The sequence below is a fragment of the Numenius arquata genome, chromosome 3, assembly GCF_964106895.1.
Source record: "Numenius arquata chromosome 3, bNumArq3.hap1.1, whole genome shotgun sequence".
Classification (NCBI taxonomy): Eukaryota; Metazoa; Chordata; class Aves; order Charadriiformes; family Scolopacidae; genus Numenius; species Numenius arquata.
The window spans coordinates 34,443,984-34,458,151 of record NC_133578.1 but is presented as its reverse complement, the minus strand read 5'-3'; the positions used below and the strand labels follow the sequence as shown (position 1 = coordinate 34,458,151).

Genomic DNA, 14,168 nt, shown 5'->3' with positions numbered 1-14,168 from the left:
ATATTTTACCTTGTGATCCTTTTCTTCTCTTTCTTCTCTCTCTTTAATCATCAAACATGCTTCAGTCAGGCCCGTATGAGAGCTTTCACTGCACTCTTATTTGACAGTGAAATGGTCCAGAAAGCCCGTATCTGTGCCTTTTCACAGAGGAACCAGCTTGTGGATTAGCACGTGGGGGTCAACAGGATGCTCTTTGCCCTTTCCCCTAAAAAGGGACAGAAATGTCAGCTGGTTTTCTGGCATTGAAAATGGATGTATCATCAGCAGCTGAGTGCTGCTAGTTTAAATATTTATACCATAAGGACTTTATCACACCCTCTTTCTTTGTGCAAAGCTCCCACTGATTTCAGTGGAGGTCAAACTCTGAATCTGTGCAGCAGCTAACAGGTCAGGTCTTCCAAGGAATAATGGTACGAGTGGAGCTCACAGGCAGGTGCTGCACCCATGTTACCGTGTCAAGAAGGGTAAACAAGCAGTTTTTTAAAAAAGTAATTATGTAGACAAACCTGTCAGCACAAGCATGGAATACCCGTGCATATGCTTGACATCTGCCAGCTTGACAAGATCCAGGCACATACTTCAGATACTTGAAAGAATACAGTGCTGCTGGTGCCGCAGTCTGTCTCCTCCCTGAAACAGTAAGTTTTGCAGACTAATGTTTTTAGTCAGGATTCGAGAATGGAAGGAGAGAGGAAGAAACAGCTTGGGGGACATCTTGGGATCCTAGGCTTGCCTCTTCCTCTGGTTTATAAGATAGCACAAAAGCAGACATTCCTGAGTTGAGTAAAACATTCTTCTCCCTTGCAAAACATGCTTTCTTAGTTTTGTTAGGGTTACAGACCCGCTTGTCCTTCTAAACCTGTGAATGTGATGGAGAAAACGTTTAATTCTAGCCCTTCAACTGATGGCTGTGTGTGTAGTGTAACCTGAAGTGGGTATTTGAATTAATTCTCACAGATGCTCAGTATCTGCATTTCCAATGGTTTTACTGAATAGCATTATAATGCTCTTAAAACACTGCACATGGGATTTGTTTCAGCATCTCTAAAACTGGATAAAGCATGGCCAGGGGTATTGTTTGAATTAAAGCTTAGTAGGACAAACAAACCAGGCATATCTGAAAGCGAAATGTAAACATGATGCTAGGGTTCCTGGTTAGCGCTTCGTGGCTTCGGGAAGTTGACAGCTGTTACATAAAGGTTAAACGTGCATTCTTTGGTCTGTCAGTAAAATTAAGCCTGCTAAAGACTATGTGGCACTCTAGAAGACAAGAGTTTAACTGTGTGCATAAACAGAGTATACACTTCAATATAAATATGCTTTCAGGACTATTTAAAGTATTAGAAGTGTGCTGCAGTCCAATAAAAAATGCAGATAGAGCGAGCAGATTTTGGAAAGTGTCTGACTACATTAAGATGGGCTAGAGATCTGACAAGTGTCTGGAAAGCAAAGCTCTGGTGTCTGCATTGCTAAATAACAGCAGAGAGTGAGAAAGAAAATGGTATAGGTACAGTGGCACATGAACTGAAGTAATAAATGCTTGACCTTTAAATTTCATCTTTGCCAACTTCTCAGACTGCTTCTCCCAAAGACTGACATGGCTGTGTTTTATGTTATGCTTTTATTTGTCATATTTGTAGTTAGTTACAAGTAAAAATTATTGAAATCCATTGTAGTTAATACAAAATAAAAATATAGCTGCACGACTTATGCCATGATTTTTCTTACAAACAGTATCTACTATATGATACCATACACTTAAGAGCTTAACTCTTAATAGTACTCGACTACACTAAGCTCTTATTGACTAACTTCCAGTGTGATTTACTGGTTACAGATATTACCCCCGTGGACTAATATCTCTTAATAATTTTATAATGGCATTTTTGCTGTAGTTTTTATTTCCTCTGTAATTTGTGATTCTAAATACAAGTTGAAGGAAGCAACCTTTTAGTGCAATGTTAAGTATCAGTAGAATTTTATATATATATAAAATAAAAATAACCCACTGCATAAACAAACAAGGATGTAAGGTAACTCCTGTGGGTATTGTGCTTCCCTTTCATTCCTTCCCCCTTTACCTTTGTTAAGTGACAGGAATGAACATTCAAAGCGAACAAACTACCCCTTAACCTCTCATTTTCAATTAATTTTGAAAAATTACAGACTTGTAATTTTGAGAGCAGGTAGGCAGCTTTGATGAAAGTTATTAGCAGAGAATCAAATCCTGTGGTTTTGCAGACTCATCCTTACATAGACTCATCCCTGCCATAAAGTTCAATCCGTAACACATTGTTCCCTTTAGAAATAGTATTTCACCTTTTTGAAAAAATTGTCCTTACATCCCTGTAATTATCTAACTCTTCTGTGTAGATATAGGTCTATATATGAAATAATTTGTAAAAAGATAAATTATGCTATTTTCAAAATAATCTGAGATACAAAGTTGTGTAGGTGCTAAGTTGGATAGTATATTGCTATAAAGACTAAGAATTAATTAATTAGTGTTATCTGAGTATATATTCTTTAAGCTGGGAGTGTAGATTTAATATTGGGGTGGGGGTTTGCTTCTTTTGTATTTCATAGCATTTCATACTTTCTTCAGACTATCTCCGTGTTTGTATCAAATTCCTTCTATTTTTTTTTCTTTTCAATTTCTGATCCCTTAAAGGTGCAGTAACTGATCACACATTCATGCTTGTCACTAATGTACTTCCATAACTCTGGTAGATTGAAAAACATCTTTTTGTTTCTACTTAAACACAGTCATTTCTTCTAAGTGAACAGCGAGATACTGCTGGCAAAAATCATTCCCCCACTGAAATGGATGGAAGAAACTTTTCAGCTTCAGCCTCTAAGTACTCTGCTCTTTTAGTCTTACAGTGTTGCGGAGCAAAGCCCCGAACTATACGTGTATACACAGTTACTGAGGCTGTTAGTATTCACAGAGCATAGCAAGGAAACCAAAATCAAATGTTCTCATTGGTATTTCTACATTTACATACAAAACTACTCACAGTGCTGTGAAATACTGAAGGAGAAGAAAACAGAACAGAAATGTTTGGGTTTTGACTACTCTCTGTGCATTCCTCTGACCTAACTATAAGAAAGCCAGCTGACCAGCTTGCTTCTACTAGACATACTCTTTTCCTGCTAGTTTCTTACGCCAGCTGACAACATCTTTAAATTAATAACCAACAGTGACTCGGCCTAAAATGGAGCACGTTGCAGCCTGTGCCATGGACCTTGTTCACTCTGCATTCCAACACGATGCAATAAATTACCACTGCAGAGAAAAGGATGGAAGAAACGGAATTGTTACTGCCACCTGTGTAGCAGAAACCAGTTACTCGCCAAAGTAAAACTGTGTGTATCTGGAAGGTGAAGGAAGGCACGGGTTGATTACGCTGTTTGGTCTATCTGCAGGACAGCTGCTTGGGTCGTTTCTTCGTCAGATTGTTCCATTTCTCCACTGACTGGGTTGTTTCTTTCGTCATACAGTTTCTGGCTAGGAACTTCTAGAGGCATCCCATACTCTTCATCATCTTCAACAATGGACAGCTCGATGTTGTTGTTCATCATGGCGTTCCCTTCCATTCTGGCTTCCTTCTCTAGAGAATCAGCTACTGCTTTGCCCTCCTCGGTCAGTGAGGTGGTAGGTGTCATATCTGAGTGCATGTCAGCGAATGACATTTCATCCTCATTCTCAGCTTGGTCATTGCTTGTAGGTTCTGCTGGTCTGTCCTCAGCTTCAGCAGGGCTTTCTCCTTCACGGACTTTCTTCACATTGAATGTGAGGGGAGATACTTTGAAAGCTGAACCCTTTGAAGAAGAGGATTTCTGATGATGTACAGTAAGCGATTTTTTGATCTTTTCTCTCCGTTCAGGCGAGACAATCTTTGTGCTGATCTTGTTCATCTTCTTCTCGATGTTTTGGCGGGAAAATGCTTTCTTGAGGCTGTCTACCTTCTTGAGGCTGGATCTTTTAATTTTCTCAGCTCTTGATTCTTCTGTTTTCTCCTCTGCACTGTCATCCACGTCATCTTCTTCGTGAAACATTTCGTCATCTGAACCCAATTCCACTGTGTGCAAGGTTTCTTCCAGTGTTTTGTTCTCATCCACAGACTCCTCTTTTCCCTCTGTAATGCTGGGAATAGGCTCTTTTGCAAAAACACTGGCAGGGATCTCATTTTCCTCCTGAAAGAATTGACAATATTTGAGTTTCATAGTTCACAGGACACAAATTTAATAAACAAAGCACAACCCTGAACAATTACTTTTTTTTTTTCCCCCATGATGAGATGAAGGATGCTAAACATTTCTTGTTGTTTCAGTATATTTAACCAGTAACAAGCCACTCAAAGCCCGCTGAACCATTATCTGGTACAGTTTAAGACTAATGAGCTGTCAGCTCTAAGATTTCTCTTTCAGAGTGACTTGGAGTGTATACAGAATGGAAATCCCATTCTTTGTCATTTAAATTAGATAGTCTTTAGTAAGAGTTTAGCTGTAAAGTCATACACCTATCCCTGGGGAGAAGGGATGGTATGGTGACTAAGGAGGTCACGCTACAGACTCCCGTGTAGACCTACAGAAGTCACGTAACCCCCAGAGCTTTCAGTTTCTCTTGCTAAAGACTGGGAATATCTCTACAGAGATGTTGGTTGCGTCTGAGAGGTATCTTAGATGGCAAATGCAGTTAGCACTTTCACTGTATTTCAGAAAAACGTATGTTGCTGTTAAAAATGTATTGTTGATACTGAGAAGCCATGCAGTCCATGATGTTTAGAGTATGAGCTATTTACAGGAAAAAAAAAGTAAATTTGGTTGGTAAATTGGTAAATATTAAAAATATGGACATGACAACTTGAAAAATAAAAATAAAAAAGTTTATGGCATACAGAAATAAACAGACATCATACAACATAGAAAACACTAGTAGTCACTTCTAGGCAAGAGAAAAATGATTGTGTTTTAGAAACAAAACCAAGAAAGGGCATGGAAAGAAAGAAGGTATCTGAAAACAAAACAGGCTGAACAAGGGCAGAAGCTGCAACTGGTAACGAAGGACCTCTGTGACTACTGAGCACAACAGCTCTGCAACCCCAACCAGCTCAGAGGCAGCACAATGAACACACTGTTCTGCGGCAGGTTTTGCAGGCATCTGCCCATGCAAAGCAAACAAGGCTCCTCGCACACTCCCTTTTCTTTTCACAATCATTATGCCTTAGATCTGCATGTTCTCTATTTACTACCTTTTTAACACCTTCAGACAGAGTGCATGCAATATCACCTAGTGTTATGGGTTGGAAGAGGTTTTTTTTTGCCCCTCTCCCCCACCAATTTATCTTTAGATATGAGAAGCAGTAAGTGCTGAGTGAAATGGTTGTAATAGTCTCAGATCTGTCCCTAGTGGGCCTGAGTGTACAGTTAAGGGGAAAAAAAGGCCACATACACTTCAAAGTTCACACTCATTATTTCAGGACTGAGCATACAGCTGTGATCACTGGAGGGAATGCTGTCTGGAGTTAAATTTGCTGTCAAGACTGTATAAGGATGTCTTTATGAATATACCCCAGTACTTTGTACATGGTTGTTTTTAAAAACAAAATACTCCTGACTACCTTGTTGTGCTTCCGGAACTCAAAAATATGCATGTGGACAGGCAGAATCATTTTATACCATACATACACAGTATATAATCATATATACTGTGATTCAAGTGTGTTGATGAATATCCCTTGGGGTTATGAAAATGAAAAGTACTAAAAACATTGATGGCTGTTTGACAGCTTGTATGTGCTTTGCTTCTACGGTTTCCACACAGCGGTTCCACACACACTTCCTGGACCAGCGGCCTCAGTCAGATACGCTAGCGCAGACAAAGCTTTCCAAGCCATTTGCCTGCAGTGGAACATCTAATAAAGCCAGCATTCTTCTCCTGACGCCCATAGCGTTGTTGCAACTATCAGCAACAGTGACCAAGATACCACAACAAGGAAAACCTGCACCAGCATTAAACGAAAACAGCTGTAACTGCAGTACAAATATTTATATTTTCTCTCCATTGCAGTTAATGAAAAATATGAATTACATGAGTGGGTGCAATGTTAAATCATTCCCCAGAGCATGAGAACTCTAGTATGAAGCATAATTTACCTGTCTTGTGCATTCTTTCCAAACCTAGGTAATCACATACAGTTTTAAGCATCTCAGCATTCAGGTGTAAGTGCCTGAATGGCATAGAAAACTCTGATTTTAATGAGTAAAGATGGGTTTTAACTTTTAAAGTATTTAATCTAGGAAAGTGGTGTCGTATGAGATTGATCACAGTGCAGTCTGAGCCAGAGACGGGCCTGTGTGGCTGATCTCAAGGTCAGTTTAGCTCTGTCTCTGCAGTATTTGCATTAAACTGAAGTACTGCATGCAGTCTCTAGAAGAATATGGACATGGATTTTGTTTCAATTTTAATCAATTTTGTGACTGAGTAGAAGGGAGACTGTCAAACTATCCATATTTATAAACGAAAAAAAAACCAAAACCAATATACTACACAATAATGAGCTAATGATTCAATTAAAAGCAGATCCTAGGTGGTCTTTGGCTATCAGACAGTACTAGCATTCAAGAAATTACATCTCTGTCTAAGTTTCCTGCATGGCCCTGGAAAACATCAGCCTCTGGACATCTATTAGTCTGCTTGTAAAATGGGAATCACATACTTTCCTATCTCACGTTTCTAAAAGACCTTAGGATCACAGGCACTATTAAAATGCAAATGAAAATAAATTAAGTAAAATGCTTTGGAAATACAAAGGTGGTGTAGTAGGAATGCTCTGTGGTGGAATAGACGTTTCTGTTTCAAATACAGCTACTGAAAACGTGTTTTAAGTGGGCTATTGGTAACTTTTTGGTCTAACAGGTGTATATGACACCTGCATTTTGTTTTGATACATTTTTCAAGCAGTCTGGTATTTCATTTAGGAAGACTAGAACAATACACTGAAAAATGCCAACTGTTACAAACTGTGTAACTATTTTCCATGCCAAAAAAAAAGCAGAACTTTGATCTTTTCTTCTTGATCTAATCTAAAATTCTGAGAAAGCAATACATCTTTTTATTTTCTGTATCTGAGTTCAAAAACAGCACTTGTGTTTTCTCAGATGAGCTTGACTGTAGGTAGCGAGCTCCTCTGAATTTTATTTTTCCATGTAGGAGCCAAATAGACTTGTGCAAATTCTCCATGTAAAACAACTCTCGCTAATACTAATACTTGCAAAGTTGAAATCAGTGCCTTCCCTGTGGCTTTGATCAGCTATTCTTAGGAACTTTCTATAGGTCATAACCTCAACCCTACGTTTTACCCGAAAGGAAGATAAGATCTGTAATGGCGTACTACAAAACCAGACAGCCTGAGTGAACAGGTAGTTAATTTACTTAGGAGTGATGAATCTCTGAGGCTGCATAAGGGAAATCAGTGTGCTTTGGTTTGGATTTTCGTTAGATGCATGGTAAGAGGCCATGGCCTTCAAGAAGGAGAAATGGCATTTTCCCATCCTTACAGCAGTCCGGGCTCCTCTGTACTTTGTAGATGCTGTTTTTATGCCTAATGGTCACTAGTCTAAAACTTGTTTTGCTGCACAAAATAGGTCAGAAGATGACAAATCCTTCTAAAAACAGCTATAGCTCCACCTACTTTCCTTGGACAAATACATGCTTTACAGACCCGGCTATCACCACGGGGAGGGAGGAGGGCAGGGAGCAGACTGGGACTGCGGGCAAGGAGGAGGAAATTGCCGGTTGCCCATCTGCAGGACCTGTGCAGGCTGGGGTGTTGTGGGAATGCATTGTAGGTTTGGCTGCACTGCCCCCCTGACATCCCTTGGCAGAGCTGGATCAAGTCCTAAGAGCCACGTGAGCTATTTTTGTCATTAATCAATATAAGAGTATTCTCCCTGCAAGGCTCCAGTGGGAAATTTAGTAGTTAGATAATAGCATTATCAGTTTGTAATTCTTCTGTTTCCCTCACTTGGTCATTTTTGAGTTCGAGTTGGCTTTTCAAAAGGTTATTACAGTGACCCGAACAACAGGATGCAACCAAACGGCTCATGTCCTGTGCCATCCTCTTGCTTCATTTCAGGATGAAGCATTTACCAAGAGCAGCACCTGAAAGGGGCTTGAATATCAGTGTTCTTGACCCCAAGCTGTAATTCTGACTTATTTTACCTGTCATATTCACTAGAAAACATGACATTTCATTGGAAAATTAAACATGAGCCTTTTTTTTATCTTGCATTTTGCTTTTGCAGCTAAAACAACAAAACCCCCACCAAACCAGAACCAAAAAGCCAGTCATGTGGTGAGAACAAAATAGAAGGGAACAATGCCAAAGCTTAACAAGGATTTTTAAAACAGTCACTTCAGTGTTTTGCTAAATTGCTGTGTCACTTGTGGCATTTGTAATAACTTTTGCATCCTCAAATGCTTGGAATAGAGCTCCATTAAAATATGTCACCAATTAAAGAAATATATGCAAACTAGGAACAATGCAGTCAGTCTAGGGAGAGAAAACTAAGAGCATTTTAATGGAAAATATGTAAATAGCTGAACTTTTCTAAACGCAGTTCATTCTCAGCATGTACGCTGAGGGAAAGCTGATGCTGGCGAGTGGCAGTGCTGTTCCATAAAATGCAGAGCTGGAGCTCTGTCATGTGTTCTGGCTGTGCTCAGTGCTCCCACCAAGCATCAGGGAGTTTGAGGTATACGGTGAATGCAGAACAGAATCACAAATACATATTTTTATTTTCATACCGAGCTGTCTTCCTAAGTTGGAAGAGCGGGTCCTAACGAGAAACATGCTGTGTGAATTTTGGGACTGATTTTTTTTTCAGTGCAAAAGAAGAATCCCTGCAGCTGTAGAGAAGTCTCATGCATCCACATTTCCCTCCGGTTTTTACAGAGATCTGGCGTCAATATGACTTCATTGCTGCGACTTCTCCTTCCTGCAATTGTTTTTCCATGGATTCCTGTTTGGGGCAGGGCAGAAGCCCAGCCAGCCTTCTGCTTTTCCCGCTGTACAATTCCCTAGCAAGGCAGCAGCCCCGCTGACTACCAGGTTGTCCCACCTCCAGCTCATAAGGGAGGATTCAAGGATATGGGCATGGCCTGGCGAGAACCCACCATCCCTCTGGGTGCGGCCTCTTCCCCAGTGGAAAATCCCAGCTCCTCCCAGGCTCCGCTGGAGAAAGCCCTGGGTGCTGCCCACCCCAGCTATCCTCCCGCACCCCAGGAAGCTCTGCTGGCAGTCCTGGTTTTCCAGACAGCCACGCCGCCTTTTAGCAGCAGGCCAGTGCCAGGAGCAATTCCCAGTTGACAGCTGAATTTTTTTTTTTACTGAATTTAACTGCAGTGTTTCTTTTCTAAGGCATGTGTTCCCCATCTGCATCAGCTTGGGATCCGTTAAGTTCATCTCCCCCAGCTGTGGCAACATATTTTCCAGTGAGAGAATGGAACAGTCAACTGAATCCTTGTAAAAGGAACGAAGAACAGACCTGCTGTCCAAAGGTACCAGCCTGGCGATTGGGCAGTGGAGAAGCTCTGGATTTTCTTTAGCTGTTGTTCTGCGATGTGGGACTGTGTTGTCTGCTTTGGGGCTATGCCCTTTAGGACGCAGTATTAAGGAAAGGCTTGGAGGTTTAAACAAGCCTTAGCTTTGCAATACTATTTAGTGTCGTGAAACAAGCAAAGCCAGCTTGTCCCCTGTCAGGACACTGCTTTACCCTGCAAACCCTTCTTGGTGAGTTTTACCATTACTTTTCACCCAGTGCCTGCGAATCACTGCCACTAGGCAGCAGCAGCAAATGGGGATCCCTAGCTGAGGTAATAACGTTAACTGCCTTGCACACACACAGCTCTGTTTTTGTCTTTCCTCCCCACATTATGTCATCTTAAAATGCTAATATTTGAGTTCTGTGGAGGAAGGCGGTGTAGTTGTAATAGCAAGGCCTTGATTCTCACACTTGGAGGTAACAGAAATGCCACAGAATTACCTTTCCTCAAGCCACGCTGGTGCACCCTCCCCATGGGGAGCATTCGAGGTCGAGGGCTGAACCTGGAGGCGGGAGCCAGTCATGAGCTAACGGGGCCTCCAAGATGGCAGTTTTGACTTACGGATCTTAAAATTACTTGCAGAAGTGCAGAGAACATGTGTATTTTAATTTACCCAGTCCCTGGAATAATTTCCACATTCCTTCTGGGGTGGAAGCCACCACGCTCAGTACACACTGCAGCTCCTCCTCTTCTGGCTTGACAAGCCTGGACTGTAATTTGGGAGAACAATAAGCAGGGAGGTGGGGGCTTCCTTTCTGGGGGAAGCGCCTGTGCACTAACCAGGCCTGCCAGCTTTTAAAAAATCAAGTACTGCTCTGTTGTTTTGAGTTTATTTCAATAGAAAAAGACCTCAGCAAGGAGCAGAGTGAGCAACTGACAGCCGACAAGTTTAGTGTGAGGAGCTGGTGATGGGCCTGAGCTGTGGTTACTCCAGCCCCACCTTCACTCTCCTTCCATTCCCCAGTCTGTCTGCCTTTATTTTTTTTTTTTTAAAGATGTGGAAGTCATGTCCTGCGTTTAGTTAAAGCTCACGCCGTGTTCTGTCCAGACCATTGCTTAAAAAGGGGAAAATATGCAAACTGCTGCTATCACTGGATGGACTCCCAGGGAGCTGAGGTTTTAGCTGAATTTTTACGCTCATCCCTGAATGGGCCAGAACAGCATGAGGAGCAGAGCTTGAGGCTGAGTGCGACAGGGAGCTGCAGCGCTGCCCCTCTCCTGCTTCTGAGGGCAAATGCAATGGCAGGTTTTAGGAGTAGTACTAAAAGTTGGCAAAATGGGCTCTATTCTCAAGTTTGCTTAAAAAAAAAAAAAAAAAAAAAAAAGGAAAAAGGGGCCCTTTTTTCAGGCTTACTTTAAAAAAACCCAAGAACAACAAACCAGCTCTTTCCCCAAGTATGCTAAGAGTTAGTAAAAGATGGCTCTAAAAGTTAGTAAAACAAGATCTTTTTCCTCAGATTCGATAAAAGTGAAAGACAGCTCTTTCTCCAAGTTTGCCAAGAGTTAGAGGGGTCTTTCTCAAAGCTTGCTAAAAGTTAGCCAAAAAAGGGGTCTTTCCCCATGTTTGCTAAGAATTAGCAAAAAAAAAAATAAAGGGTTTTTTCCCCAAGTTTGCCAAGAGTTAGCAAAAAAGGACAGCTTTCCCCAGGTTTGCTGGGAGTTGGCATAACAGGCTTTTTCTCCCAAGTTTGCTAAGAGTAAAAGTGGGCGTTTCTCCTAAATTTGTTAAGAATCAGAGGGCTCTTTCCCCACGTTTGCTAAAAGTTAGCGGAAGAGTGCTCTTTCCTGAAGTTTGCTGAGATTAAAAGGAAGTTTTTCTCCCAAGTTTGCGGAGTTAGCAACAAGACATCTCTTTTCCACAAGTTTGCTAAGAGTTAGTAATTAAAGCCAGCTCTTTCCACAAGTTTGCTAAGAGTAAAAAGCGGCTTTTTTTCCCCCAGGTTTGCTAGGGGTTAGCAGAAGGAGGCTCTTCCCTCGAGTTTGGGAGCAAGCTCGGTGAGGCCGGGAGCAGGGATGTGGGGTGAAGGGTTGGTGGTGGGGCCTCTCACCTGGAAGATGAGCACCTTGAAGCGGTCCCGCCGGAGCAGCTGTGCGTGATGCTGCTCCAGGCGTCGCACCTGGTCGCACTGCCTCTCCAGCCGCTCCCGCACGGCGCGGGTGTGGGCGCACACCTTCCGCGACTTCTCCAGCAGCTTCTCCACCGCTTCCCCCGTCGCCCCGTGGCTGCGGCACAGTTTCCCCAGGTCTCCCTGTATACCCCGAACCGCCCCTTCCAGACCCCGCTGCCTCTGCTCCATCTGCCGCTGCTGCCCTTCCACCGCTTCCAACATCGAGACCAGTTTCTCCAGTAAGGCTAGGACGGTCAGGGCGTTCACCTGCCCCCCGACCGCCTCCGACGGCGGGAGCGGGGGGACCGCGCTGCCTCCCGCCGCCTCCCCCATCGCGGCGCCGGGATGGGACGCTGGATGCCGGCGCCGCTATTAAGGGCTGAGCCTTCCCCCTCCCCCGGGGAGGTTTCGGGCAGAGCCCGGCCCCTGCCCCGGCCCGCCCCGGGCGGCCAGAGGCCGCCCGGGGCGGGCCGGGACAGGGGCCGGGCCCCCGGTGCCTCCCCCCATCCCATATCACCTCCCTTTTTTAAAAAACAAGGGCGTGGGGGGGTGGATTTTAGCGAAGTACAGTAGTCGGCTCCTCGCAAGCATCAGTAGATGGCAGGAGATACCGCGGAATGCGACCGGGGATGGGAGGGAAAAGAGCGGCTGCTGGAGAAAAGGGGTGGGAAATGGGAAGAGGGTGGTGGTAGTGGTGGTGGTGGTGGTGGTGGTGGTGGTGGTGGTGGTGGTAGTGATGGTGATGGTGAGGGTGATGGTGATGATGATGATGGTCCGGGAGAGTTTGTGGGTGTAGATTGGAGTTAAAGCCTGTCGTTTTATCAGAAGAAGTTAAATTAATAATGAAACATAAAAGTATAAATTATTATTATATTAAACATAACAATTATAATACTCTATTCATATTAATATATGCTATAGCAATATATAATAATTACGTATAACAATATAGTCGGTTGGTATAGTTATTCTTTTTAAATATTAATATATTGGTAGCGATGTGTAATAATTGTCATAATAATTTATGTACTTATATTCAGGGTGAATCAAATCTCCCAGCACACCGAGCAAGCACACATTGCAATACCAGACTGGATGTTTTTAGCATTAGTTTAAATCCTCCTCCTCCTCCTTCTTCTTCTTCTTATTATTATTATTATGTTTTCTAATAATAATGTAGATAATGATTATTCCATTCCATTCTTGTTATTATTGTTATTATTTAAACCACTACCCCCACACCTCACCAGTCTGGTGTTGCACAGGGGTGCTTGCTTGGTGCAAGGAGTACCGGGAGATCTGATTCACTGCCCATGATGTGAGATTAGCTGGGCACTCTGGTTGCCCTGACTGGTTTCTCCAGTGTTTCTTTGGTAAAAAATCGTGGGGTTAGAATGGCTGTTTTGGGGGAATAGCGATGAACTGAGTGTTCATGGCAGAGTGACAGTGGTTTTAGGCTTTTGCAAAGCACCAAAAGGACCTACTTGATGTGAAGAAATACCAGGCTGTTTATTTAGGATAGTACTTAACTGTTCCTAAGTCTGATCCAAAGCTGTTATCGCTAGAAAAAATATTACAAAGTTGCATGGACTTGGGTTGCTCATCCGTATGCTGGCGTTCTCAAGCACAGTCAATTTCTTTTTATCTTCTGTTCTTAACATTTGCCTGGTAACAGGACTTCTTGCTGCAACACAGATCTTTCTAATACTTGGGTATATAGAATTCTAATACTTGGGTAGCCGAAATATAATATTTTCTAATACTTCAGTATATATAATTCCCCCGTGATTTTCCTGCATCCTGTAGATTAAAAACCTCTATTTGGAGTCCAAATGGCCATGGTTCTCACCCTTTTTTTTTGTACACAGAAAACAAAATATTTTAATCATTTTACTATGAAAAAGAATAAAATGTAATGAATTAAGAATAATGCAAATGAGTTAGCCATTTCAGTCACTGCATGTTTGAGCTCCTGAATGTTCTGCAATGTTACTGTTAGTATCTGATTTTTTGTCCTTGCTTTTTTTTCAGGCTGCAACTTCTATTCCTCAAGTTGTGGGAGCTTGAAAGATGCGTTTGGTGAGTGAGTTCACTTAGGATAAAAATCACCGAGTCTGCCAGAGCTGTCAACAAGGAAAGTATGCAGAGACCGTAAAATATGCAGGCTCAGAGGGGAGTGGACATATCTTAAAGGCAGCAACCTAAACAAATCCCTTCTGTTTCTGCTGGCTCTCCCTGGCAGCACTAACCTGCTACACCCTTCCTAAGACATTTGTGTTTCCAAAGGGCTGCCAGTGTCTGCCCCTCTCAGTACAGGATCCTGCCCAGCTTCCTTCCTTACTCTCTCCCTTTTTTTTTGGCTGGGATCTTGGAGCCTGGGCAGGGAGGAGGCATTTTTGCAGAGAGCAGTGGATGACGTTGCTCTGGTGGAGTCTAATGCGCTGTTGGTG

The 14,168-nt window shown here is 42.6% G+C and overlaps 1 protein-coding gene across 1 annotated transcript; it reads right to left on the bottom strand.

Moving 5' to 3' along the window:
• Positions 1–1,610: 1,610 nt before the first annotated feature.
• CAVIN2 (caveolae associated protein 2) lies at positions 1,611–12,157 on the bottom strand. The gene is made up of 2 exons (XM_074145984.1): positions 11,659–12,157; positions 1,611–4,197 (listed from the first exon to the last, which is right to left on the bottom strand). The coding sequence occupies exons 1-2, from the start codon at positions 12,049–12,051 to the stop codon at positions 3,403–3,405; spliced, it is 1,188 nt and encodes a 395-aa protein (XP_074002085.1). The 5' UTR covers positions 12,052–12,157; the 3' UTR covers positions 1,611–3,402.
• Between the last annotated feature and the right edge of the window lie 2,011 nt (positions 12,158–14,168).

Coding starts and splice junctions, on each gene's coding strand:
- CAVIN2 (XM_074145984.1), bottom strand. CDS start 12,051: ATGGGGGAGGCGGCGGGAGGCAGCGCGGTCCCCCCGCTCCCGCCGTCG. Junction 4,198..11,658: donor TCAAGGTGCTCATCTTCCAG/GTGAGAGGCCCC, acceptor CAATTCTTTCAG/GAGGAAAATGAGATCCCTGC.